A 27283-nucleotide genomic window follows, 5' to 3' on the forward strand; every position below is an offset into this window, starting at 1 on the left:
GTGCTATTCCAGTCAATCGTCTAAGATCATCTACAACCAAACCATGCAGAAACTGTGAGATAAAAGCTCTCAGGCAGGAAGTGGGAAAGAATTTTAATGATCAGTTTTATGCGTGGCCCTTTGGCATGCCCTGCTACTAGTGCTAGTGTGATAATGGGATCTTTAAGTCTTCCCTTGGCAGGGGATGATCGTCAAGTGAGTAGGGGTGTTGAGAGCAGTTTAATGGGTCATCAGGCGAAGTTTTCATTATCCCATATCACTTCAGCAAATTTGTTTACAAATCAGCAGGTGGGAAAGAAAGTTGAGCCTGAACTGTGAAAACAAAATACACTGTGAAGCCTGAAACTTTGTCCTGGTAATGAGTTCAACTTGACAGGGTGGCCGGAGACCTGATGAGTTCAACAGTGGGAAGGTGGTAGATACTTTGTTTATGTGCACAGTTCTGAAATGTCAGGGTCCAGTGCTATAACTGTCAGACCTCACCCTGTTGCTCCAAATTTTGACTTCCTGTTCATCATCTTGCTAGAAAGATATTTTCCTTTTAAGCAGTGGCATTGAATATCCTAAACAGTGGGACTGTCATTAGGCTTAATTTTGATAAATTCTCTTTTGTAAATGTTTTTGCCATCTTTTTCCCGCGAAAAACACCCAGGGTCCGGAACATGCAGTTTTCTTAGAAATTGGGGGTGGGCGCTTACCAGGACTCCACCCGGGCATGTTCAAATTTAGATCATTTTTCAAGTGCTCCGTTTCATAGTCAGCATAAAGCTGGCAGAAAAAGTGCAACAAATGTTACGTTGTTCAAAATGTGTCATCAAACATGTTCAATGTCTAGACACATAACATATGGCTGCCCTTTTTAAGTTCCATCAAAATATAAGAGGAGAAATATCAATGCAACCAAAAAATGTAGAATGAACGAAAACTCACACAAAATGATATTAAAACTTTTTATTTTCCATTGGCCAAGGCCACTGAAAAATCACTGTAGGCACTTGCCCAAGGAGTCGATTTGAAACTTTAATCAAAAGTTAGAGATGGGCGCTTGCCCAAGCATGGGCGCTTACAAAGAAAAATGCAGCATACCATAGGCATTCTATTTTCCTGATGTCACAGGCCACAAAAACCCTCAGACTTTTATTGCGTAAAGACTTTCTTCAAGGAAAAATGGTACAAATGAATTTGTTTTGAAATGTAGCCAAAAGGAGAAGACAAAAATATGGAAATACATAAACAGAACAAAACTAGAATTGGAATGAAATCACACTTTATTGATTGTTTTTGTTCAAGTAAGGCATGTATTGTGAAGAAGTACAAAACAATAATTTGAATACAATTTTGTCTCAATTATATGACTTAATTAGATCACCATGGCACAAAAAAATTATGTGACTGTAATTGTTTCAACTAAACAGACATAAACAGGACGAAAAGAGATGTACAACCTTAGCAAGTGATTATAATGATAAACACGCACAGACAGTATCGATTGCTGATAAAATTCCCAGCAAACACATATTTCTTTGGGAATGTTACAGCCAACTGTGACATCGGTCATCAAAGGTCACCTTTGAAGTCTGGCAAACAATGAGATCATTCCCAACCACAACTACTGTGACAACAGATTTCATAATGTTACCATCTTTACTAAAAGTCAAATGAGTATTTAAAATCAAATGCTTTGGCAAGTTGAATTCATTCTTAAAACAAAATTTGAACAATAAATTTACAGGATGGTTGTAATAACCGGCAGCATAAGCTGAGCCAGTACTCAGATAGTTAACTGATTCAGCAGCAAATCAGATTTTTAGCAATAGCACATGTATTGAAGTGTTGGCAGATCAGCCTCTTGCGGCCAGCTGCTGTACAGTGCTGGTAGGCTGATCAGATTTGCCTGCATGTCACTTTAGGTTGTGTTGGGGACCAAAATTTTCCATCCTTGAAAAAAGCGTTAATGAGAAGTTTGATTTTGTTGAACCGTAGGTTTGGAATTTTCATGAAGCTCAATAAAGTTAAATGTGTTTTACTTTGCCAGTGCAACATTCAACACACAACAGAGGGATTGTGATGTACTGTAGATGTAGGACAGAACTGTGCATACGTGGATGTTTACACAATTATAGTTCACAGAGGCAGGGGAGTTATCGCTTAGTGACATTTACCCTATGTACACAATATACAGGGATACAGTCCCACCAAAAAAAGGATTTTGGGTCCTTTTTATGTGTTTGCTGATGTGCATGACTTCAGTCAGGCAGTGGCCACCACAAAGTTTAACCTTAGCGTGTCAGGACTACATACCACCAGCTTTGAAACACTACTCTAGGGCATATCACAGATTGATGTCATTTACATGATAGGTTCTGCAAATGCATCAAGTTGTAGCGAGCCTGGGAAGCATCCCTTCAAACTATCACACTGTAACGTCAATGAAAACCAGACCTCACTACAGACATGCCATGCAGTTCTACAAGTACGTCAGCGTCATCTCAGTGAGAGAGAATGAGCCATGAACAATATCTTATGCAGTATCTTTGCCTTGTTGTTGAAGCAAAATTGCATCAATACCGTCATGTCACTGCAGAGTAAATATTAGACAGACACAGTTATTTCGTAGTTACATGCGATAACATTTGCCATTCCAGTGTAGGCAGACACCCGATGTTTCATAGACACTGATGTAAATGAAACAAAGAAATGTGTGTTCATACATAGACCCTCGAGGGTCCATGGTTCATACCAGCTCCATAGCTGCTGAGCTACTTCAGAAATCTACATCGAACTCTGAAACTTCCACCCACTACCGACCTGCTACAAAAATAGAAGTGAAACCTCTATAAAAATTATTCTTTATAAAACCATATGCATTCAAGAAATGCTCTTTTTAATTCAACTTAATTCTATTTGCCCAGGAAAAGTAGCCTTGTTTACTATGCTTGCTTGTTTTGATTGAATAATAATGATGAACTTTCTATAAATATTTTTTGATAATAAAAGTTATGTAGCAATAAAACCTAGTATTTTCATTGGTTTCACACCTTTCACGATGTGATGGGATCTGTAGGCGGGCGTCAGTGTAATTGTACATGTATTTGCTAAGTAATGTCGTCTGTAAACTTCTGTATATATTTCACAGGTTTATCTCATAGTGGTTACTTTTTTGGGTCCTTAGGCATCACATGTTTACAGAGATTACCAGGGTAGCGAGGGATTCAGTGGAGCTGAACTGAAAAAAATATGCTGCGAAGTCTTTCAGAAAGATTGCCCACAGAGTAAATCATGCGTATAGTTCATCTGTTGTTTCTGAAGGACTTGTCTGAAAGAGCACACCATTCAATCTATGCTCTTGCTACGCTGGTGTTAAATAGCTCCAGCCTAATTACGCCATTGGATAGGAAAAACGGAAGGACACTTGTTAATCCAAAATTTTTTCCACATTGTTTTGAAGCAGTATGATTGTGTCTCAAGTCTGCATGCCCTGGGGAGATTCTTGTCCGAGTTACAGTATTGGGTCTTGTGAAATAACAGGTATTTGTTGCCAGCGCAGCTTGTACAACCTGGTGTCCATTGAGGCTGAAAGGCATAGTTTGAACTGCTAGAGAGCAGTGTAGCATCCATCTGTCATTTGTTTTGGGTATCCAAATACATATAGATACTAGACTTCTCAATAGTAGTCAATAGTTATCACTGCGTACATACATCATGAATGCTGTCATATGAGAACTATACAGCTCAGGGAATTTTGATTGATCAGAACAGTCTGGATATCTGATTAACCCTTTGAGTGTCAAAGTCAATTTTTGTCACCCTTATAAAATATACTTTGGTCAATTTTTGTTGGATTTTTGCCAAAGTTTGATAAAAAAAACTGTGGCTGATGAAATATTGTGTTCATTTAGTCCAAAATTATAAGAAAAATTGCAGAAAAGTTCATAAGAATTGGTAAAATCTTGCACTAAAATTTTGGTGGGAAAAATACAGCGCTGAAAGGGTTAATTTGGTTCTGAAGAGTTGAGCACACTGCAGCAATGGTTGTAACATATCACAAAATATTTTAAAATATGTGCCAAAAATAACTTTAGGGCGCAAAAAACATAAACATCAAAGAGTTAAATTAGGGTACTTCAACATCTTTCTAACTCCATATACACTTCAGTTCTGAAGGTTGTTCACATGAGTATCTTTCATGTATCTGTTATTTGTGTACATAAAGTACATGAATAATACCTGCAGATACGATCGTTGACAAACAATCATCATATTGACAGGTATATTGATGAGCAATGAATTTTGTAACTGCCACCTGATACTTCCGTTTGCTGGTACTACGCCGATATTAAATGTTTATTTATAGCTTATCCCTTTGCTCATATTGATATGGACACAAATGTGACTGAAAGCATCGTTGCAGTAATATACCATCCAGGGTAAAGTGGACTTTGGAACGGTTTTAGACATATGCCATGTATTGAGTCTTACAGACTGCACAGAATTTAAACTAAAATAATTGAATTCTAGAACACCATGTAATTGGACAATTTGGCACTATAAGTCCTTTCTACGATGAAAAGTGTAATTACACAACACATAATTACATATACAATATATAATCAGGTATGACACATTGTTTGTGAATTTTCCCAGGAGGATGACATATTATCCAATTAACAAGTAATGGAATATGCTACAGAATCGTAGGTTGATCAGAGTTCATTCAGCAAGCGAATAAAAATTAATTAGGAGAAAATCATATTTGTCAAAGTCTAGCCCCAAAATATTGCTTACTATTCTTTATGGTGAGCTTATGATATTACTTTAATTTTCACTCCCTTTTTCTCCTTCAACTTTGACGACCTTGTTTCTGTTAATTTCAGCCTTTGCACATGCTGTGTGTTGTGTACGTCTGCTATGGCTGAATTACATGCAATATTGAGGCACTAACAAGTTGACCATTTTCTAGCCAAACTGATTTTCTTGAGAATTCATTTTTACTTGACGTGTGTGTGTCTAATTTATGATTGAAATATAGTAACAGTTTCATATGATGAACAAGGTCATAATCAAAATACACAAACAGCCAGTAATTTTTGAAATACAGATTGTAATTCCTGGTTATTTGAAAGGTAACTTTTATGACCTAGGAGAGGAAAATTTAGATTGAGGCATTTAATCTCTTTAAAATGTAGTATGCTGAGAAAATAATTGAAAAAAAATGAGTTATGTGGCCATATACATTTTCACATACAATCTATCAAGCTGTACAAAGTTACGTTCTATTTGCAGAGATATAAATTGTTCATTGGTTGATTTTTTTTCTCTTCTGTGCCAAGGTTGGAGCCACTTATAGACAGAATATACAGAGACAGCAGCACCATAGCCTGTCCGGTCATTGACATTATAGATCCCAACACCTTTGAATACTCAGCGTCGCCCTCAGTGAGGGGAGGCTTCAACTGGGGGTTGCATTTCAAATGGAACAACATCCCACAGAGCGATATCCTGAAAAGAAACAGTGAAATTGAACCAATAAGGTAAAAGATTTAAAATATTTATCAGGATTCAAAGGTTGCGAACAAGTTTCAAGCTGTACATATAAACTCTACTGGGAAGTATTCAAATATTGATTAATGTGATATGCACTTGTAAATCAGGTGGATACAAGGCTGAAATTGATAGATGACAAATTAATGGGCATCAATGTTAGAGTTTTTTAGTTCAGCATGTTAAGCATCTACTCCTATTATACATAGTTGCTTACTCTGTACTGTGTAGGATTCTATACCCAGCCTTGCATCAGCTGGTGTATCTAGCCTACTTGACAAGCCATGCATTTACAATGTCGGCGTGGCATGAATCACTGACGTGTAATTGTGTGGGTGCCAGCTGCCGTTCACCTACGCTTGTAGTGCCCAAAATATTAAGTACCCGGCATTTTATGCTGAAAGACTAACACAGTATGAAAGATGGCAAAATCAGTTTATGACTTAATCTCTTATACATTATCGTATAATGAATTGTAGAGGGCAAATTTTTATTTGCAACTGTCCTTATTGACTGTATGTGGAGATTTTGGTCATATATATTATGCTAGCCTATTTTCTGTACACTTGTTTCGAAATGACCTAGCTTTCATAAGCAAACAAATAATTTTCAGGTTTTTTTGCCAAAGCTTGCTTTGTAAATAATACAGTACATTAATGTAGTTGAAATATTTCAGTCAAGTCATTGTATTTCATTGATATTCAACAGACAAAAATAAAGCAGTGTAAGTCTATAAGCTGTAATTTTTATATTGTTTTCTTCAGATCACCTGCCATGGCTGGTGGGTTATTTGCAGTGGACAGGTCCTACTTTGAACACATTGGTAGCTATGACACTGGCATGGAGATATGGGGAGGAGAAAATATTGAGTTGTCATTTAGGGTGAGTGGGAACTAGTTTTATACCTGTGTTGATGTGTGGAAATTTGAACAATTTCACTTTTCATCCCACTCATAGACTTTCACTGCTAACTTTGGTTTAACCCCATGACGTAGGCATGAACAATACCTTTCTTTCCGGTTATATATTACACACATCACCGTTAAACCCCGTGTGTCATGTCTTCTTTCCTTGCAATGTGCATTAAAAAATCCATTTACTGAATGTTCCTATTATTAAAAATAAATGGCCCACGCACAACCTGATGTCACAACCTGATGTGACCTGAGTCACAACATGACTGAAATTAAATGAGTTAATGTGTAGAGCTGCCAATTCCCTTCATATCCCAAAGATTCCACAAAAGATAGGGATGAGTTTTGCTGTCAGTGAAAGTTAACAGTGACTGTTGAGGTAATATTCTCAAACCAAATTGGTGTATGCAAAGAAAGGATATAAGAAAAAAGGCAACATCAACACTGCATGACTTTTTGCTGAATGTCAAGGACAAGCAAAAATTCTTGTACTGTGATGGGACCTTGGATTTTATGTTTTACTATGCCACTGGAGGCACCGTTGGGTGGTGGTTAGGGTACCAGTCTCACTGTTGGAGGATGGTGAGTTGAAGACCCTGTATTTAAGTCCAGAGTAATGGACTCACTGTCCGTGAATGGTGGGTTGGTAAATCCAACACTGTGTTGTGCCCTTGAGCAAGGCACTTTACTCCTCATTTCTTCATTTTGAGGGCACTGAGTACCTCATCCCGTAATTTGGCATTCGCCTGTTGGATGATGGATTGAATAAAAAAATACATATTTGTTGGATGGGGAGGATAGATTAACCTTGATGAAAATGGGAAAAACAGGAAAACCTTTGCGGAAAGCTTGACCTAGTCATTCTATGCATCCAGTAGCTTCATTTCAAAAAACGTCAGAAATTGAAGATCAGATTAATTTCCGCAAGCATTGATCAGAAATAACCTCCAGTTATTTACTTTACTCGCACGGTATGCCATCAAATTATAGTTTCACAAAGTAAACACTATTTTGTTGCTATGTGCAAGTACACAGATTTAGATCATTACTCTTTATGATGTTTAACATTCAGAGTAGCATGTAATACTATATTATACTTAAATGTAGCCTAATATTTATCATAGTGACATTAAATTTAATTGGATGTATAATAAATGCTGGGTAAGATATCAAATTTAGGAAAATTTTTGTGATTCTCAGTGTTGCAGCCAGGAATTTTAAACCAGGGACACTATGTCCCACTACCGTTTATTTTTGGGGACATTTTGCACATTTTGGGGACATCATGAGTCAGTTGTCAATCAAATTTTGTATTTTTTTTGTAACAAATTAGTTTCACTGAATGAAATCCAAGCTACCCAGACCGCGTCGCTATGCTTGAATTTCAGGCAATTGTAGCAGTATACCGTATCTGCCGCCAATCAGAGCTCAGACGGACTACAGTCAAGCAAATTATGATATCAAGTGCAGCGTTTTAAATACTTTTAATCATAAGCAGCTCCAAAAGTACGTAAGTGCACAGTCCCTCTATCCACCGGTCTGGAAACGTGGCTGGTTTCTTTGTGACACTCCGTGATATGAACCAACACACGATTCACACCTTAAACAAAGGACACTGACAATGTTCAACTGGCCGCTATATCGATGTCGCTACCCCACGATCCTATGACAGCCGCAATGTGATCGTTCAAAAACATGACGTTTGTGGGTTGTTATTTTCAGAATATCACAAAACATTACAACTTGTTCACTTTAGAAACACTAAACAATTTATTTTTTCATTAAATGGGTAACATTGCCCCTCTAGATAAAGCTTGAAAGGGACCACACATTATGGTTGCATTATGATCACGATCGAAAAACAAAATGACCATGCACTGTTCGCAAGTGTCATGGACTATTGCCCGAAATCAAGAAGACAGGCAAAATCAGCTGAATATTAACATCGACAGCTGAGTAGTTCATTACCAAACTTGTTATTGTGTTGACATGATAGCATTTTGTAAAAGGTATTTACTGTGCCTGAGCGCGAGCGTACGTATCGAGAGTTCGCCATATCCACAGTCCCTCTAGTGGATAGAGGGACTGTGGCCATATTGACGCTACATGGGAAAATATATATGCGAAAAAAATCTACGTGCATTTCTGCAGTTGTCGTTCCTATTCTGCTCAGTTAACAGACATAATTTCACAGAATATTACACAGAAAACATATTTAGATCATATTTGGAGGCACTGACTACTAGCATTGCAAGAGAAATGGACGACAAATTTTCCGGTGTGTTTCCAGCCGTGCCTGAGCGAGCGTACGTATCGAGAATTCGCCATATTGACGCTGCATGGGAAAATGTGCGACCACACAACTAAAATCTACATGCATTTCTGCAGTTGTCTTTCCTATTCTGTTCAGTTAACAGGCATGATTTCACAGAATATTACACAGAAAACATATTTAGATCATATTTGGAGACACTGACTACTAGCATTGCAAGAGAAGGGGGACCACAAATTTTCCGGTGTGATTCCAGCCGTTGCTTGTGCTACGTACGTCAACACACTCGCAGCGGTCAACCCCAGAAATTATCGCAAACTATCATCATTTACGATGGGATAAGGATCACGAAAAACACACACCGGTTTCAGGATATGATAATTTCTGTCTTCGTGTCGTAGATAGACGCAGAGAACACTTAATAGAGCCAAAAACAGCGAAAATTCGAGAAAAGCGTACACACAATCGGGGACTGTGGCATGCAGGACAAACCCAAGCTACGCATTATCACGTGACTGGCCCTCGTATCGCGGTTCGGCTGTGCGGTCTAGGTGATTGACACCTTTACAATAGGCGTTTCCAGACCGGTGGATAGAGGGACTGTGGTAAGTTTAAGCCTCAAAATAATAATGCAAAACAGAGGTCATCGTCATTAATAGATACTACTAGCAGACTACACCCAATACAGTGGGACTCAAGAGTGCGCCCAAGGTGACCCGCAGTACACAAGAACATGGGACATGAGGTTTCATTTTGGGGACATTGTCGCAAGGGCGCGTCCTGGCTGCAACACTGAATTCTGAGTCCCCAATATCTGGCACAGAGCTCCATTTTGTGCCAGAACACAATGCGCATGTAGCACATTCACTGACAAAAAGGGCTATGAAAAATTTGCTGACTAAGATGTTAAGTAAAATCTAAAATCGATGGTACATGATTTATCTCCTAATACCAATGCAATCCACATCATGCGTATTTCTAATTGGTCATTACAGATACAAATAGCATGGTGTTTATTGCAATGTAATCTATATTGATTAACATCTTTAATTAATCATTATTGATTGTAAGTGGTAATGTGTTTTAAGTAACAATATGAAATGGAATGTGATGTAACTTCATTTTCAATTGATGTTTAAATCAAGTTTCAATATTACGATAAGTATCTTTGCAATGTAAAGATGAAATATCAGCTCTTTGGAGGGATAGCAATAAATTGAAAATGAAACAAACAAAGAGAAAATTGTTAAAGTTTTGTTTGGCCATGCTGCTACATGCTCGGTGTGTTGATCTTTTAAGTAACAAGATTTATCAGCATGCAATGAGTAGTGCAGTTACATTTTTAATTGATGCTATAAATCCAGTTTTGATATTATGATAAATACATTCTGACAAATTAATGTTGCAATAGAATGAAGTATTAGATCTTGAAAATGGTGGTCAAAAATGAAAAATATCATAATGTAGAAATATGTCCAAAATTATCAAACTTTTTCAATACAATACTGAATTTTTAGACAAATTTTCGTAAGACACGGAAATGAAAAAAAAGACAGTGTTGCATGTAGGTTGAAAAGTGCCATGCATCTACATTTGACAAAATGAGACAGGACAAAATTTTCGCATCGTCATCGAATACTGACCACCCCCTTACCAAGAAGTGTTACATTCCTTTACATTTCCCAATTCATCATGAAGATCAATGACTTTTGTGGTGGAATGTGACCTCTCTTGCATCTCTGTGTATTTCCCCTGAAGCAAAACAAGCCATTGGTATGGTAACATGTTGTTACTCTGAGCGTTTCCCTGCAGCAGTACTCAGATAATGCCTTTTCTCATCTTATCAATCATCCTCAGAACCTGCCATCTAATTCCTCTAAAACTGCCCTCTAATTCCCAATTTCCTTTAAGTAAATTTATTCATTTATGCAAAATTGTATTACCATACGCAAATTAAATTAAAATAACTTATTTTCAATGGAGAACATTGATTAGGTCTAAAATTGTACACTATATAGACCCATCAGTTTAAAATTCATCACTATACTTGTACTCACTTACATCCTCAGGACAACTCCTATAATGAAAAAAAGTAACTTGAAATTCATTCATTTAAAAAACACTAGTAACCTAACTGTATTCTTTTTCTTTTGACAGATATGGCAATGTGGGGGGACGTTAGAAATTGTGCCTTGTTCTAGAGTGGGTCACATTTTTAGAAAAACACATCCATATTCCGTGCCTGGTGGAATAGACCAGGTCTTTACCCATAATTCAATCAGAGCAGCTGAAGTGTGGATGGACGAGTATAAAAGATTTTTCTATGCAACCAGGCCAGATGCACAGGTGAGTGACTTCAGTAGAGCCAGGTGAGACAGGCCACAGGCAGGCTTTTTGTACGGAGTTCAGGTACATCCTAGCATGGCTGTCTAAGGATTTTGAATACCAATATCATCTGTGTCCTTAATGTGTTCTTGAAATCTTGTCAGTGAGCACTGCAACTGTAAAATTTACCACTTTCTCCATAATTTATGATGAAGAGATACATGTATTTAAAATATGTTTTGTTGGCAAGACTTCTTTAATATCAAACCTGAAAATGTTTTTTGAAAGGAGACCATCCAATATGCTCGTAAATGTTTTGCCAAAATTTGGTGCAGAGCCATTGCTTTTTTGTGGCAAATCAGAAACTCTGCAAACAGGTGAAAGGTGAAAGGGTAAAAGTTACATAAATGGCCTTTATTACTTCTTTGAAACAACAGTCAACATTTGATCTTTTAATTATATGCAAATCATGTTAAATTACTGAAAGAAGTAATGGCAATTTGGAATATTAATTTTTTGAATATCCACACTGTGCGTAAACTATGTCGTGTATTCTTGAAATCTTGTCAGCTCTTCAACAGTAAATCTTTGCAGCAATCTGTATAATTTGTGCTAAAATAATTTTAACATATATTTTCATGGCGAGAGTTCTGTAGGACCCAACCTATAATCCCCGTGTAGGGATGATCCAACATCTTAGAGAGTATAACATGGAACAGTGAACAGAAATATGTTATTTAGCTTTCAGGAGAAACAGAGAGGTTTTAAAAGCCCTTTCTGTTTTTGTCAGTTTTCCTCTCGGCAAGGTTATTTTGATCTCATAGACCGTACATGTTAAACTCCATGAGTGCCACTTTTCAGAACAAAAACATTGAGAAAATGTTCACAAGAATGATTTGCGTCTGTACAGTAAACCGATCTCAGAGTTCGGCCAAAGTTGTAAACAGAAAAGACTTTGATTAATTACTGCAGACCGTCTCTGTAAACATATCAGGACATCCGAGTCCAGCACAGCACTGTAACCTTTGTCTGTATTTGAAAAAACATAAACAGTACTAGGCTATGTGTTGAAATGTTTCACTTTGGATGATATGCTTTTAACCCTTTGAGCGCCAAAGTCAACTTTTGTCGCCTATATAAAATGTACCCCAGTCAAATTTTTTCGGATTTTTGCCAAAATTTTGATGGAAACCTGTAGCCAATGAAATATGATGTATGTTTAGTCCAAAATAATAAAAAATTACATAAAAATTCATAAAAATTGTTAAAATGTTGCACTAAAATTTTGGTGGGAAAAATCACAGCACTCAAAAGGTTAAGATGTTAATATCGAGAACGAAGTTTGCCTACCGCACTGAAAGTTTCAGTACATTTGACACACTTAACTTGTTTCAAGTGTCAAGAATTTTCAAAGCGAACTGTCACAGTTTTTAAAAGAAATCTGCTTTGTCATAATTTAAATCCTGAACACTGAAGCAGTTATTTATGTCTTTGTAGTGTCAGTGCTAAGTAAGTGTTTCTCTGGTGAATGGCTTAGTTGCTTTTGAAACAAGCATATGCCCTCTTCCGTGTACGTCTCAGTTTCATTAGAATACGTCATCCATTCTATCAGGATGTATACTAATGCAGCTGTTGCACCGTAAATGATGTTCAAAACACCAATTTAAATAAAATACTCAAAATTTACTGCAGTACAAAATAAATGTGCAAAATAAATTTTGTGTGTATACATTCCTTTTTTTCCCGTATACCAGGGAAGAGCGTTTGGCGACATTACAGAGAGAGTACAGATCAGAAAGAGGCTGGGATGCAAAAATTTTAAGTGGTATCTTGAGAATGTGTTTCCTGAACTCAGTGTACCCAATGAAAATGCCCATGCATGGGGAGAGGTGAGTCCATAGGTCAAAGGTCGAAGATTATACACTTGAAACATCAGGCTAGTTACCAGACACTACAGTTGATAACCAGTAAACACGTATCTGGTGTATGTCTACGTCTGTGGGTGTGTGACAGTCATTTCTAGGTCATCCTCAATGTGCAAAATTTTTAAAAATTTGTGTAAAATCTACCTGCAAAGATCTTTACCCATGATCAGTTACCCATGACATTTTCGTTGTTTTTTTTCAGTTTTTTATAATTTGATGCTTTTATGCACAAAATTAGCAATCTAATCAACATTCTGTTTTGTTTAGATAAGAGTTTCTTTATCACCCTGTTGAGACTTGTCTTTTTGCCTTTTTAAATTCAAGTCGCAGAATATGTTGTTGAACAATCTGCCTGTTCATATTTTTCTAAATTACAGAACATAGATAAAATATTTTTCAGAAAGACTTGAGATAAAAGCAAGCCAAAAATATCACTCATGCTACAAAATAGTCTTTTATATATGAACAAATGTACTTACTCGTCGCCGTTTCCGTGCTGTTTTTTCTGAGTATAGATTACATATAATATCTTTGATATAGCCTAAGACCTGTATTTTGCCACTGTCAATACATTTACAAGCATTTGGGTTTTGAGAGTGCAGGGTTAATATTTTTGTAATTGAAATATAGTACTGCTGGTACACGCCCCATCCACAAACAATAGTCAGAATACTGTTTCACACATATGGCAGCAATTGATTTGCATCGGGTTTTAATTGGTATTAGTTTGCTGACATGTCTGAAGGTCATGTCATGATAAAATTCTCGCTCTGGATTTAATGATCATAAATTTCCAGATGAAAGCACTACGAAGACATTTTAAAGTGGCATTCCAGGGTCCAGGAGGTCAAATGCACAGTCTAGTTGTGTGACTGTTCTGTTCAAGACCAAAGCCAACTGTATCTATTGGATATCACCATTTGAATGCATCATGTATTTATGATTGGAGAGTTTGGTGAATGTTCTATGTATAATTCTAAATGCTACCCTAGCTTGCTGTGACTAATTGTTGACAATGTTAATTGGCATCAAGGTCCTCAACCTGGCACTGCTTGGTGCCAACAGCATTGTCAATACTGTTTGTCTGTGTGTTATGATGAACTCAGGCTGTCAACTGTAATCTTGAAAATGTGCCAAGATTTAATAATTCAAAAAAGTACATCAGGTTTTGGTCGTCAGGTTATGATATAATGCGATAATAATTGTGTGATTGGTGATTTGTTATTCATTCCACTATGATGTACTGCAGGCTTGCAGAACAGCGCCCTCAGTGTCCTGCAGCATACATGCTGTACCAAAATAAGATAAAATCATCATTACCAATAACCATAAAACAACCCTCAGATACGACATGATAATATCAGTGCAAACACAGTACCTGTACCTCTCACACATTTTATTGCCATCGCATTTCATGCATCATTTCACATTTTACAGTTCACAAATCACATCAAACCTCAACATCCATTTCACATATATTATCAGCATTTGGTTTGTAGACACACATGCTTTATTTCTTCACTCTGTCCTTGCTCTTCTTTTAATTTGAAATCATACCATGGTTAGGAATGAAATTTTTGGAAGGTAAGTGTGTCAGTGTTGTGGCTTTTGTGCTGCTGTAAACTTTCAGTAAAGTGTGTCTACTTTGTGCAGCCCGTACATATTTTGCTTTCATCACCTAGTGTCTGCCCTGAGTTTTTACCCCCCCCCCCCATTTGTGTGCACAGGCTGTGTCAAACGGCTCTTGTTGAAAAGTTTAGGCACTCATCCCTCATGTAGTTCCCAGGTGTGTTTGTACATATGCAAGCTGTAGTTGCTTGAAAAAGATTCTTGTTGCCGGATGTCAAATGTGCACAGTCTTGATGCTGGTAAATTTGGAATCAAGTGTTGTGTTCAGTTGAAATATGGTTTGTGGGCAGTTGACATCGTATCTGAACTCAATGAATACAGGAAACTCTACAACAGCAATAAACTCATGAGATAAATGAAAAATCATATATATTAGTAATGAATTATCATGTACTTAGATATATTGAAAGAGAAATTCCTGGTCAATGTTCTGCTGTTGCATGGCTTTGTGTCAATGTGTGGAGTGGATATGCTGTTGTTTCATTCATACGTTTGACAAAACGCAATGAAATATAATAAATAATCTTACAAATATTATAGAAATCTGTCAATTTTCCACTGAATTCTTATTATGTTTTTTGGAAGAAAAAAATGGCAGCACATCATCACAAAGTGAAACTAAAGAAACTAAAACATAATGAAAACTTCAACACAGGAGTGTTAGGCTATTTAAAATTTCAAGCATTCCTTTTGGGCTACCGTGCGCTGAAAGTCTGGCATGGTGCATTGCTTTGTGTGGTTTTTATCGATCGTTTGACCTGCTCTGATATGTTGTTGATGACATCTGCTGTAAGATACAGAATCAGCTTTGTTACTCAGAATCAGAATAAAGGGGAGCAGGCTTGAACAAGTTTATAAACACAGCTTAGATTGCAGAGGTACCTAAACTTGAAAATGTTCTTTTAAATCTTGCTCAGTGTGGTCACAGCACATATGTAATTACCATATGGAGTTGCTGTGTTTGAGTGCTAGTTAGCATATAATTGTTTAAATTACATATCAAAACTGGTCTAATGATAACTTTACAATGTAACAGCCAGATAAATGTAGCATGAAACAATTTCTGAGTCGAAATTTACAATATCATCCTTTTCTTACCTAGTCTAGGACTTCTTCCCGGTTACGATGTACGATACGCTCCCCATGCTTCACTTGTAGGTTTTTTTGGTAGGAAAGTAGCGTACAATGTATCCGAGGAAAGGTTCTAGGCTGTCTTATACCCCTCCCCATCCAGTACTTAAACTAGATCAGATTCATTGAAGACCAGTTTGGGAGTGTTCATCTGAAAAATGTTGATGTCGTAGTAGTATTTTGTATTTTTATAAGTAATTTTGATGTTACATTTAGTTTTTTGTCATCTTATGAAATTAAGGCATCTCTTAGTGACAACGTAGCCTGCGTCCCCGCATTTTAGGAAATATCAACCTCTGATGAATATGATATTTTGCATATTAATTAGGCCACTACACCAACTTTACTGGTAGCCCTATTGTTTTATAACTCAACTGGATTCTTTTAATATTTACCAATACTAAATAACATTCATGACAGCCACAAATGTGTGAAAACTTACTCAAAGAAAAACAGACTTATCCCTGATGGAAACAAATATGCCATTGTAAAGGTTTATATTATCAGCTTTTTATCAAGATAGTGTCAGGATAATGCCACAGATAGGATTGTCCCAAACTGTACATTGCTGAGTCATTAGAGAACATCAAGGTCAAACAAATCTCACCGAGAATGTAATGATTATGTAATATTGAGATCCATGTAGTGTATTACATCTTAAATTTTAATTTCCACACATTCATATATGTCAGAGTCACTCATTTCTTATTCACTGTGAGTGCAATCACTAAGTGACATATCCCAGACGGTTGCACCACATTAGCCAATGCCATATCATATCTTATCATATCACACATGTTGGTGAAGAGGTCCTTACCATCCCTGGGTGACCCTAATCTCCTTGCATGTTGTGACACGTCTCCCAAAACTATCTTAAATTAGACACCCTAAATGATGGCTGCATTCACACATTTGAATAACGTGCACTGTTTGGTGACGAATCATTAAAATTGACCCGTGACATTTATGTTTGTTCGTATCTGATGTTGATGAGGATTTTCTGTTTGTAAAGATCGGCTTTAACAACGATACCACCATAGGGATGTGTTACACTGATAGTGAGGTGAAGTACCTCGCCATATATAGTGTTCCAGTCTGCCATAAATTGCTTTGCTACCTAGGCGTTACTTCGATAAGCATGATAAGAATTGGATAGCAGCTCACAAAACAGTGACATATTTTGTAATTAAGAGAAACGGGTTCTTGCTCTGTGAGATAGGATAGTACTCCAAAGAAAAGACCCGAATTTTTCTGATCCAAAAAGTGGATGAAAATATGAACTTTTCACATCAGTTTGTAGGCACTTCTGCCTTCTTTTTAAAAGTAACAGTTGTGTATATACAAATTGAAAAGAAATTTGAAGGACATATTCAATATCCACTAAGACACTTTACTGTATATCTTATCAACAGTTTAAGAGCCTGAAAAGTGCAGTGCTATGTGAGGCTATCTGTGCTCTTGCATTATTGAGTAGCCATTCAAAATTTTAAGGACTCTTTACGAAATATTTGAAATGATCAGTGGACTCCATGGGTAAATGATGTGTGATCACTCCTGTTGCACCACAGAGATAAGGTGAACCTTCCAGTCATGTTGCCATAGAGATATGATGAATCTTGTAACACAACACTGTAGCAAGTGCTAGGTCCTCAGTTGATCTCCACTAGAATACGCTGTCAGTGGAAAGTTCCATTTTGAAAGACAAAGGGAAAAATAACAATCAGGTTTCTGATTGAAAGTTTAACAAGAAATGAAATGTTTATGCCAGTCTCCGGCTGTGGCAACGTAACAAGTTCAACAGGGAATGTCATCAGCTTTGCACTAAGTTCCCATCATGGTTATTACTTAATTGTGTCAGCATAATTGTGTAATTGGTAGATCTTGCAAGTTGCTGCCCTGCAGCTCAAGCTACACTGAAATTTTCTTTTACCAATTATTCATATTATACATAGTATGAATAATGCTCTATGATTAATCATCCTCATTTTCATAAACTTTTCACGCACAGATGATTAATTTCTCTAGCACATCGTACACTCAGCAAAAACATGAAACATGGAAATGTCCCCTGGTACATGCAACTGATTAAATTTTTTTCTGTAGCACACATAAATATTTGATGTTTGTTTTCTTTATTCTCGGTGAAATCCTTAACCAAATTTTTTTCTTTTTTGTACTATCTCTGTGTGTTGTGTTATCAATAGTGTCGGAACCCAGCCAGTAATCTGTGCATGGATACACTGATGAGAGAGCAGGGACAACCAGTGGGAGTATACACCTGCCACGGTGGGGGAGGAAATCAGGTAAATAATATCAAACAAAAAAATCAATGTGTCATTTGTGGTGCCTAAGTACAAGTTAGATTCAAACTACTCAATTTTTTACACCATGCCAATTATTTTTTCCTGGTGTGAACTTTACCTTTCAAATGTGTCGCTAAATTATCATGTTGCTTGTTTTTGCCTCAAAATAGATTTTGAGCCAATGAGCTACAAAGGTGCTAATAGTTAAAAGTCTTGGTAATCTGCCAATGTGGCAATGCACTTTTGACAGGTAATGTTTTGAATATGACTTCATTGAAGTTACAATGGGTACACACAACAGGAAGGCTAGTCCTGAGAAACAGGACAGTAGAGGCACTTTTTTGTGGACAGCGCCCTCTATGGTACTCTGTGCGAATTTGCACTGACTTTGTTTCTCCAAAAGCCAGGGAGAAAAAAAAATTTCACCGTATGTCTGCAAACTCACTAAGAAATAAACAATAATTAAATGTATAAATGAATAAAAGGCAATAAAAATAGGTTGTAAAATGTAGTCTGTAGAGATACTTCTTCCTTACAAATTCTAAAGTTTTCCTGACGTGATTTTCATTCTGTGTACAATGTCAGGTTTTTTCATACACAAAACTCGGGGAAATAAGACATGAAGAATGGTGTCTGGATGTATCCAGGAAAAAAGTGGGAGAGCCACCGACATTTGAGCAGTGTCATGGACTTGGAGGCAACCAAATGTGGAAACATACACAGGTAGGGTATGGACTTTTCAAATCGGTAGTCGAGAACAAAAATCTGGCACTGTCACAGTGCAGGTAGAATAGTGTTACATGATAAACATTTGAGAATTCTTGTTATTGCCGGTCAAGAGTGATTTGTGGCAACTGCTGATGTTTACTCTTCTCTCAAACACATTAGTCATAATATTCTTCATAATGTCACCTTTTTTCAGAATGGTGTGATTAAGCACCAAGCCAGCGGTCTGTGTTTGGATCGAGGCTCAGCCATTGACAACGGCAACCTCAGAATGAGCCACTGCAGCTCAAGAAAAGACTCTCAGCTCTGGCAGTTCTCACAGTACTTTGAGGGAGAGGCCGACGTCATCAGGAGTAACGAAGAGGAATATTTTGCATTCTAAACAGCTTTCATACAGGAGGGATGCAGTTGTCATAGAAACAGATGCAGTTACAGTGATGGTTAAAAACCTCCCAGACCAAGTAGGAAAGTTGAAAGCGTGTGCTGCTTTCTGCGATTACGGGGTTGTGAAAAAGCAAGCCTCCTCCATATTCCTTGGTTGGGGATTACAGGCAGTAAGCTGCCCCTCAAATCATATCATTCCGAAACTGCAGCCTGTACACTGAGCAGTCCAGGCCAACCAACTTGGAGTGCTTTATGGCTGCTCATCCACGAAGATAAGGGGCCTCATCAAGGTTGTTGGACTACACAGGAACTATTGGTGATGAATAAGCCTGAAGTTGCAATTATAGTGACGTCAATACTGATGGGCTGAGATTATATATGTACAATCTAAGAAGCCAGATCTATAAAGCCCCAAAGGTTTATACGTACCGATGACCATGGCTGAAGAATCCACTGTTTTATTAGGACACACTTCTACATGCAGACATGGAGCCAAAATTGTGATACAGCTGATGTAGTATTATTAACCAAGTAACAATGCATAGACATTTGAAGAGTTGTCCATTAGAATCGATATATTGACCATGCAGACACAGGTTTTGGCAGGATTATTCAGCGAAAACAGTAACCCATGGATCTAACAAATAGACTGTAAGGCCAAGAAAAGAAAAAAAGATTGTTTCTGGTTACCGTGCGTCTTAATTTCAGAACCTGCGTGTCATGGCTTTTTTGGGGGTTACATATTCATCAGTACAGCTATCCTTGATATCCCTGTTTACATGTCCAAAAATGCTAAATAGAAAACGGAAGCATTATGCAGCCAGTGATAAAAGACAATAACTGTTGCATCAATAGTGCCAAACCAGGATTGGTAGGAATGAAAAAAAACAGAAAACCGCGTCACCGCATCACTTTTGCTAAATGTCAAGGACCAGAAACAATGTTTTGGCCCAGCCAACCAAGAAAAGAAATCTTTTAAAATTCTGTAGTTGGACCAGTCCTAGCTAACCATTACATCCTCTTGCCCGATAGTGGCACATAACAGGCCAGTATCATTTGAGATATTTGGTGATCTTGTCAGCATTTTACGTTTGTCACAAGTACAATCCTGCCTATTGTTTTTATAGTTGTTGTTGTCGTTTGTTTTGGTTTATTTTTTATTTGTCAGCTGGTCAAAAATCCCAAGCTAGTAGAAATGTGCTAAGTCCAGGTCAAAGTTCAAGCCATGATACCTTGACCTATCCTATATAAGGTGCAATTTTTTTCTCTCATGTTTATGGAATTTATCCAGTGTAAAACAATCAACAAAATTGTCATTTACTGCTATACTTTATATCTTATTTAATGTAATGTAACATAACGTATTAATCATAATACTTAAAAAGTATTTAAGGAACTTCGTCTTTTTAATGTTGGAAATCTTGCAAATTAAATCCGTTTGTGTAATCCTAGATTTTAAGCTAAATTGAATTTTTGTATGGAGTATTTTCAAACTATGATGCGCGCGTAATGTGTCTCAAGGTCAAGGTAGGGAAATGCTACAGGATAACTGAGAGGATAGTGGGTCCACACTCCAAGCAGTGGCAATGCTCAAAAGCAAGCGCCACCACTCACTGCCATGGGACTGTGAATTATTTCCCCCTTGTGTGAAATTTGGATGTTTTCAGGTCAAACGTTGGTCCTCAATTGTTTTGCCTAAATTCATAACAAAAATCAATTTAAAACTATTTTGTTGCAGGATTCTTTGATTTTGGATATAAAACAGATATTGTGAAATCAGTATATTTTTTTTTTTTTTACAAAAAAGTGGTAAATCACTACATTTTTGTTTGCAAATTATGGCATTCACGTAAGTCTTCCAGGAGTGCAACTACTCCTTGGAGTGTGTCTTTGTGTAAATCTGTCTGGAACAAAAACTAAAACTCTCTGTTGGTGTTCCAGATAATTGGTCATCATCTCAGCCTTGTATCTGTCGTTTTGAAAGTTACACTACATGAGTTTTATAAAATTATGGATTATTTCTTGGTTCATTTATATTATGCTTACTTTACATATTGAGTCTCAGTGCATTATGATTTTAAGAAAGCAAGTGATGAAGCCCTCTGTGACATCAGGGTGCTTTCCACATATTAGCAAAATCAGTATCTGATCAAGGTCTCTGTAATCACCCAAGTCAATAGAGGGCGCCCTCATTACTCTCTTATGTTCAATCACTTTGCAGTAAAATTGCCCAAGATCACTTGCCTAGGAATGAGCCCCTGTTGTTACTGTCATGTAGTATGACAGTTTCTGTTCATCTTTTTCAGTAAGTTACTTGAGTCTTCAAGTCTTTGGTGAATACACCATGTAAAATCAGCCCCATATGTAGCTCACCTGTGATATTGTTATTGTACTCTTTCGTTCTTGTTGTAATACTTCATGGCAAGAAAACTGGAGGTGTTTACAACAAGTCTATTTCTCAAACCTTACAGTATCTCATCAAAATCTACCTCTATCAGTCATAACCTTTACAACCGATGAGAAATGTTCCACTCATTTCTCTCAAGCATTGATAATCAGTCATGATAAATCACCTTGGAATGCAGTTTGCCATCATGTAAACAACACTGATTTTCTATTTGTTATAAACACTTTTACTTCCAATGTAATGAGACCTAGATTGATCTAAAATCATACACTTTATTTCTTATTCAACATTAATGCTGTAAAATGTATACCACTCATTTCGGCAGACAATTACTGCTAGATTGTCAATATATTTTGTAATTTCTGCAACATAGACAACTGTATTTCCAGGACAGATGTTTATATTAACTATGAAGGTCAAGGTCGGCATGGTTTACAAATCCAGCAGTTATAAATTAATATTTCCAATGATCATCTGCAGTTGTAATGTCAGTTTCAGAATGGAATGGCTGCCGTCCATTCCTTCAGACCAACTCTCATTATATTCAACCATACCATGGATGGAGTGGCCATACGGGGACAGATACATGACTTGGAAGAAGAACCAAAATTTGCCATTAAGAAAATACATGTTGGTTAAACCTCTTAATTCAAGTGGACATTTTAATCCAAAAAAATCAACAAAACATTCCATAACATAATTCAGGTTAGCAAAATAGTTTTACACTTTTTTAACATTTCAGTCTTCCTTGTACAATGAAGCTTTTTATTTATGGACAAATACTGGTATGTCAAAACTTGAAAGTTATCAAAAACAAACAACCTTACTGATTGTCCAGGCAGTTGTACATCAACAAGTCACCCTACATGTAAATTATCACTACTTGAATCACAATACTTGTAAATTATGGTTGTTATTCTACTCAGGATATTTTTGACACTCTGCACAATAGGAGCCTCGAGCTTCAAATATGAATTGGTAAATTTTCTCGTACTTATCCTTTTTCATGTGAAGGGAATCAAAAAATCATCAAACTGGCATAGAAAAGAAATTATCTTCTTGTTCATGTTTGCAAGCAGAACATAGCTCGGTGTACATTTAATTATTTGTATGCATGTAAGTTCTTAACAGTAATAGGTGGGCATTGTTTAAGGGTATAATTGATGTTAAAGTGGAATGCGCTTCGGGGACAGATATTTGGACTCTCAAATGTTTACAATATTCCTATGGCCTACCACTTATAGGGGCTTATTTTGACGCTTATCACGAAGTCTTCACCAGCTTAATTTAGTGGAAAATCAGGAATTTTATTTTCCCAATAGTGATAACACATGGATGGTGGCCATTTTGAATTTCAAATATTGGTAAATATCGAGTAATTTGTTTCTCTAGTACTAAAATTTGCATGATGACCCCCCCATTTTATTCTTGATTTTTAAAAAGTGTGGTCGAAAGTCTGCGTGAGGAAAGTTTGATCAAAAGTTGAAGTCTTTAATTTCTGATACGCAAATTACCTTAATGTATCTGTAGCTTCATACTCCCATTGTGCAGAGGGTTTACATTTTGTATAAACTATTGTAGCATACAATGTATACACACTAATCCGCGAAAGTTATCATGTTTCCAATCTTTTGTTTGAAAAGTTTGTTATCAGCCTTGTAAAATCATGTACACAGTATATTTTTTAACTCTAGAGTAACTTAATTCATTCAGTTTTCACATTTTTTAAACTTATTTCAGATGGTGCTCACAGATATTTACCACATTATTGAAACCAAGAATAAATTTGCATCGCCCTGGCCATGCAAAGAGTATCACTGTGTCTTAGTTATAATTCAGAGACCAGCAAATACATTTCTTAGAGCGATCTCTTTGTACTAATATTCCCTTTCCATCAGTAGAACTTTTACAATCACAGCTTTTGTGTCATCCATGTCAATATTGATGTTAGCCCAATACCACTTCATGGATATCTAAATTTTCATTGGTCATAATTGACAATTCTGTCAAATTGCCTAAAGATTGCTCACTGTATTTCCATTAAGATGCACATGCACTGAGAGAGTGGCAAGTTGGAGAGTAAGGCAGTGTCGGGGGCAGTGTCTGGTGTGGTGGTTGTGCCGTGTTTGTTTTTGAATACTCCATGAAGCTTAAAAATCACCAGTACGTCCTTTCGTCTTTTAATGGACTAAATTCAATTAAAATAAAACAAAACAAAGACAGAGTCAATAGTCCATGACGTCGTTCCCATGATGTGATGTCAACACTTGTAATATATTCTCCTGCAAAATTAATGGTTTATTCGTCTACAAACAGCTGATCACGACGATAAATGTGAAAGATTCACCACTTGATGGCGCTCTTAATGATCTCCTGTCAGTCCTGTGCACCATCAAAGAGCATTTGCTTGTGCAGTCTGTGAGATGACAGTGAGAGGACACATCATAGTCAGAAATTGATTCCGTGTACATCTCTGATTAATTCTCGGGTTACCTTGGCGACGCCACAATGGACTCGAATTGCCACTGGATAAATGAACTATTGGACGGCCTCTCGTTGACGCTCCAGCTACAGGATGGATTTTGTTATTTCCTACCTTCTGTCGAACTGGAGAGTGGGTTCCTTTTATGCAGAGAGAGGGAAATTCACATTCACAGGGAAATTTCCGTGTGATACAGTCAGTCTTACCTCAATACTTGGCCATCTGACACAGTTGGGAATGAAGGATTTCTGAAAAAAAAATCAAAGCACTTAGGGACCGTTCAGTTTTTACGGCCGGGGGGGCCCGGCAAATCCAGGGGGGGGGGGTCATCGTAATTTTGGAATCCGCAAAGGGGGGGGGGGTCATCGCTTTTTCACAGGTAGGAAAGGGGGGGTCACCACATTTTCAAAAACATAATACCAACAATAAAGTTCACTTTATGCCATGGCCATGATTGACCCTCTTTACGGCGGGCCGCCTTTGGCGGCCCACTACAATAAATATACATTATGTATTACCCATGACCCTCTTAACGGGCAGACGCCTTTGGCGGCCCACTCGAATTAGGTTTACTTCATGCAATGGCCATAATCGACCCTCTTTACCGGCGGGCCGCCACAGGCGGCCCACTACAATAAATTGACTTTATGTAATACCCCACGGCAATCTTAATGGCCGCGCACCTTCAGCGGCCCTGTCCAGTAAAGTCTACTTTATGCAATAGCCATGATCGACCCTCTTTACCGGCGGGCCACCTTTGGTGGCCCACGAGAATAAAGTTGACGTTACGTAATGGCCCATGACCCTCTTAACCGGAGGGCTGCCTTTGGCGAACCACTCCAATAAAGTTTACTTTATACAATGTCCATGGACATGAGTTGTCTATGGAAATGAAGTTAAAAATTGCCTTACAGTTGTCCTAATTAACAGACGTTTCAATGGATGTGGCTGAGAAGTTTGTGCACTGGCATCCCTGCTACACGAATAAAGTGCGCCGCGTACCGGAGTTCAAATCCAAACCATGCGGGTAAATTTGACATATGGGTTTTGGTTATTTTTCAGCAGGGGGGGGGGGGGGGGGTCATCAATTTTTTTCGTCTGACAAGGGGGGTCATCTTTTTTTCACGAAAAATGCAAGGGGGTCTATATTTTTTTGAACACCGGCGACAAGATTTTGCCGCCCCCCCCCCAGGCCGTAAAAACTGAACGCTCCCTTATCGACTTGTACTGACATCTTCACCGGGATCATTATGTATTGTCATTTTTAAATAGACACCAACTAAAAATTTAAGGGCATTATAATTTTTTCCTCGGGGCTAAAGGCAAGACTTGAAGTAACTTCTGTAAAAGTATGTGTTTATAGGTTGCAATCGTCCTTGTGAAGATCCCAAGCATGAGGTTCTAATTGTTAGGACCAAATCTAACTATACAAATTGAGAAACGCATCTTATTCTTCCTTCAACGTAGGTGCATGGAGTGAACGCATATGCAACTGACGACCGTAAAGCAGGACATGATTAAAGGGAAACAGTCGTCGGAACTGCGCCTGTGCGAGTTTCTTGTTCACAAACAATGTATTTCGTGCACGATATCTAGATGCACTCATCATCACAGCTGCAACATTTAAATTATACGATGTAGATATGACAGACATGTTTTAACTTTCATCAATCACCACCGTACGCTGGATACAGCGTTTACATTGGTCGTATCCCATACGACCTTTGAGCGCAGTTCCGACGACTATATCCCTTTAAATACTTTGCCTCTGTTAAATGAGAATATGTATGTCAGGTTTCAAATTATTGTATCTCGCAAGATCCACCAGTGAATAGTACGCTTATGAGAGATCCAGTAGTGTCCAGGCTAAGGTACGTTGGAGATGGCAGAGCATACGATCGAATCTAAGCTGATTAGGGATGGGCCATTAGATCTTTTTAGGGGTGGTGAAAAACAAAAAAAAATCAAAGCAAAAACTTAGGAAAAAATCTTCAGACTACTTTGCAAAATAAAAAAAAAACAGAACGCAAAAAAAGGATAAATATGACAGTTTACTTAGGAAAAAATATTAGCACATCATGACTCACTTGATACAATTGTAAAAAAAATATTCACAATCTGATTGTGACCACCCCACCTCCTAAGATCTAATGGTCCGTCCCTTAGTCTACCCTCGATATATTAAGTGACAATTTGAAAATCCTGAGATGGGCATAGATAGCTTTGGAAAAGGCCAGTACAGTAACAAGGTGAACCAAAGTCGAGCTTCAGTGTAGTTCAATTCAGTTCAGTTCAATTCAATAGGGATTGGATGTCTTGTGATAATAACATCCAATATCCTGTCGTATTTATCAATGTTATTTGTGAAGCTCTTTACATCTATATAGTGCACTACAGAGTCGGGTAGAGAGTTCCACCCGTCAACAACACGGAAAGAGATGGAGTATCATTTTCGGATGTCGAGTTTACACGATTTCTTTCACATCTTCTCAGTATGTCTTCCTGTCCTCTTTAGAAGGAGGGGTCGTCGACACCGCACTCACAGGCCGTATGGGACAAATACGACAAATTAACGTGAAGCACTTTATCCATGGTCGTCAACTCGACGAGCAGACTCAGATTTCATAGGCTTAGCTATAAGAAAAATGGTAAGATGTTTATAGTGGGAAGTGCCATTGGTACTCTTTTCTCACATTTACTGCACTTAGCCGCATGGAAAGTGTCAGGAAAGAAAGGATACAGCTTTTAAAAAATTCCATTATTAAAGCGTAGTTGACTAGAATCATATAAGTGTGCGTAATTTACATACTTGCAGAACAAGTTGCGTATCACTTGTTTCCGTTCTGTAGTATCTCCCCTCATAGATTACTTTAGTCTATCTCTACGCTATGTTTTTATTCACATGAAAGTGGGCCGAAAAGTGTAAATTTGGAAAAAATGGTATGCATGAGATGAAAACTTAATGCATCTACATATACCGCCAATTTCAAAGATCTGGTCGTATGCAACCTGTATAGTCCATCAGTCCAACTAAACAGTTTCTGCTGAATTCGAAAGTGCTACCTGGTTCAACTTTTTAGAAGATATAGGATCATCCGTATACAAACACTCAAAACAAAATGTTTCCCTGACAGCCGTATTCGGATTTTCGATATTGGTAACATAAAGAGAGGCGTACAGTGTATGTTATTATAAGGCCTTTGAAGAAAACTAACAGATAATCGGTCGACAAATATCAAAGTAA

General features: G+C 37.5%; 1 protein-coding gene across 1 annotated transcript in view; it reads left to right on the forward strand.

Moving 5' to 3' along the window:
• Nucleotides 1–23371, forward strand: part of LOC139140251 (polypeptide N-acetylgalactosaminyltransferase 1-like) — a 42732-nt gene extending 19361 nt beyond the window's left edge. Inside the window, exons 4-10 of the mRNA XM_070709367.1 lie at nucleotides 5331–5531; nucleotides 6306–6423; nucleotides 10885–11073; nucleotides 12807–12941; nucleotides 17942–18040; nucleotides 18626–18763; nucleotides 18963–23371. Of these exons, the coding sequence (XP_070565468.1) occupies nucleotides 5331–5531; nucleotides 6306–6423; nucleotides 10885–11073; nucleotides 12807–12941; nucleotides 17942–18040; nucleotides 18626–18763; nucleotides 18963–19148 (1066 nt within the window). The 3' untranslated portion in view covers nucleotides 19149–23371. The remainder of the gene's footprint in view (nucleotides 1–5330; nucleotides 5532–6305; nucleotides 6424–10884; nucleotides 11074–12806; nucleotides 12942–17941; nucleotides 18041–18625; nucleotides 18764–18962) is intronic.
• The last annotated feature ends 3912 nt before the right edge of the window (nucleotides 23372–27283 follow it).

The sequence above is a fragment of the Ptychodera flava genome, chromosome 9 (assembly GCF_041260155.1).
Source record: "Ptychodera flava strain L36383 chromosome 9, AS_Pfla_20210202, whole genome shotgun sequence".
Taxonomy (NCBI): domain Eukaryota; kingdom Metazoa; phylum Hemichordata; class Enteropneusta; family Ptychoderidae; genus Ptychodera; species Ptychodera flava.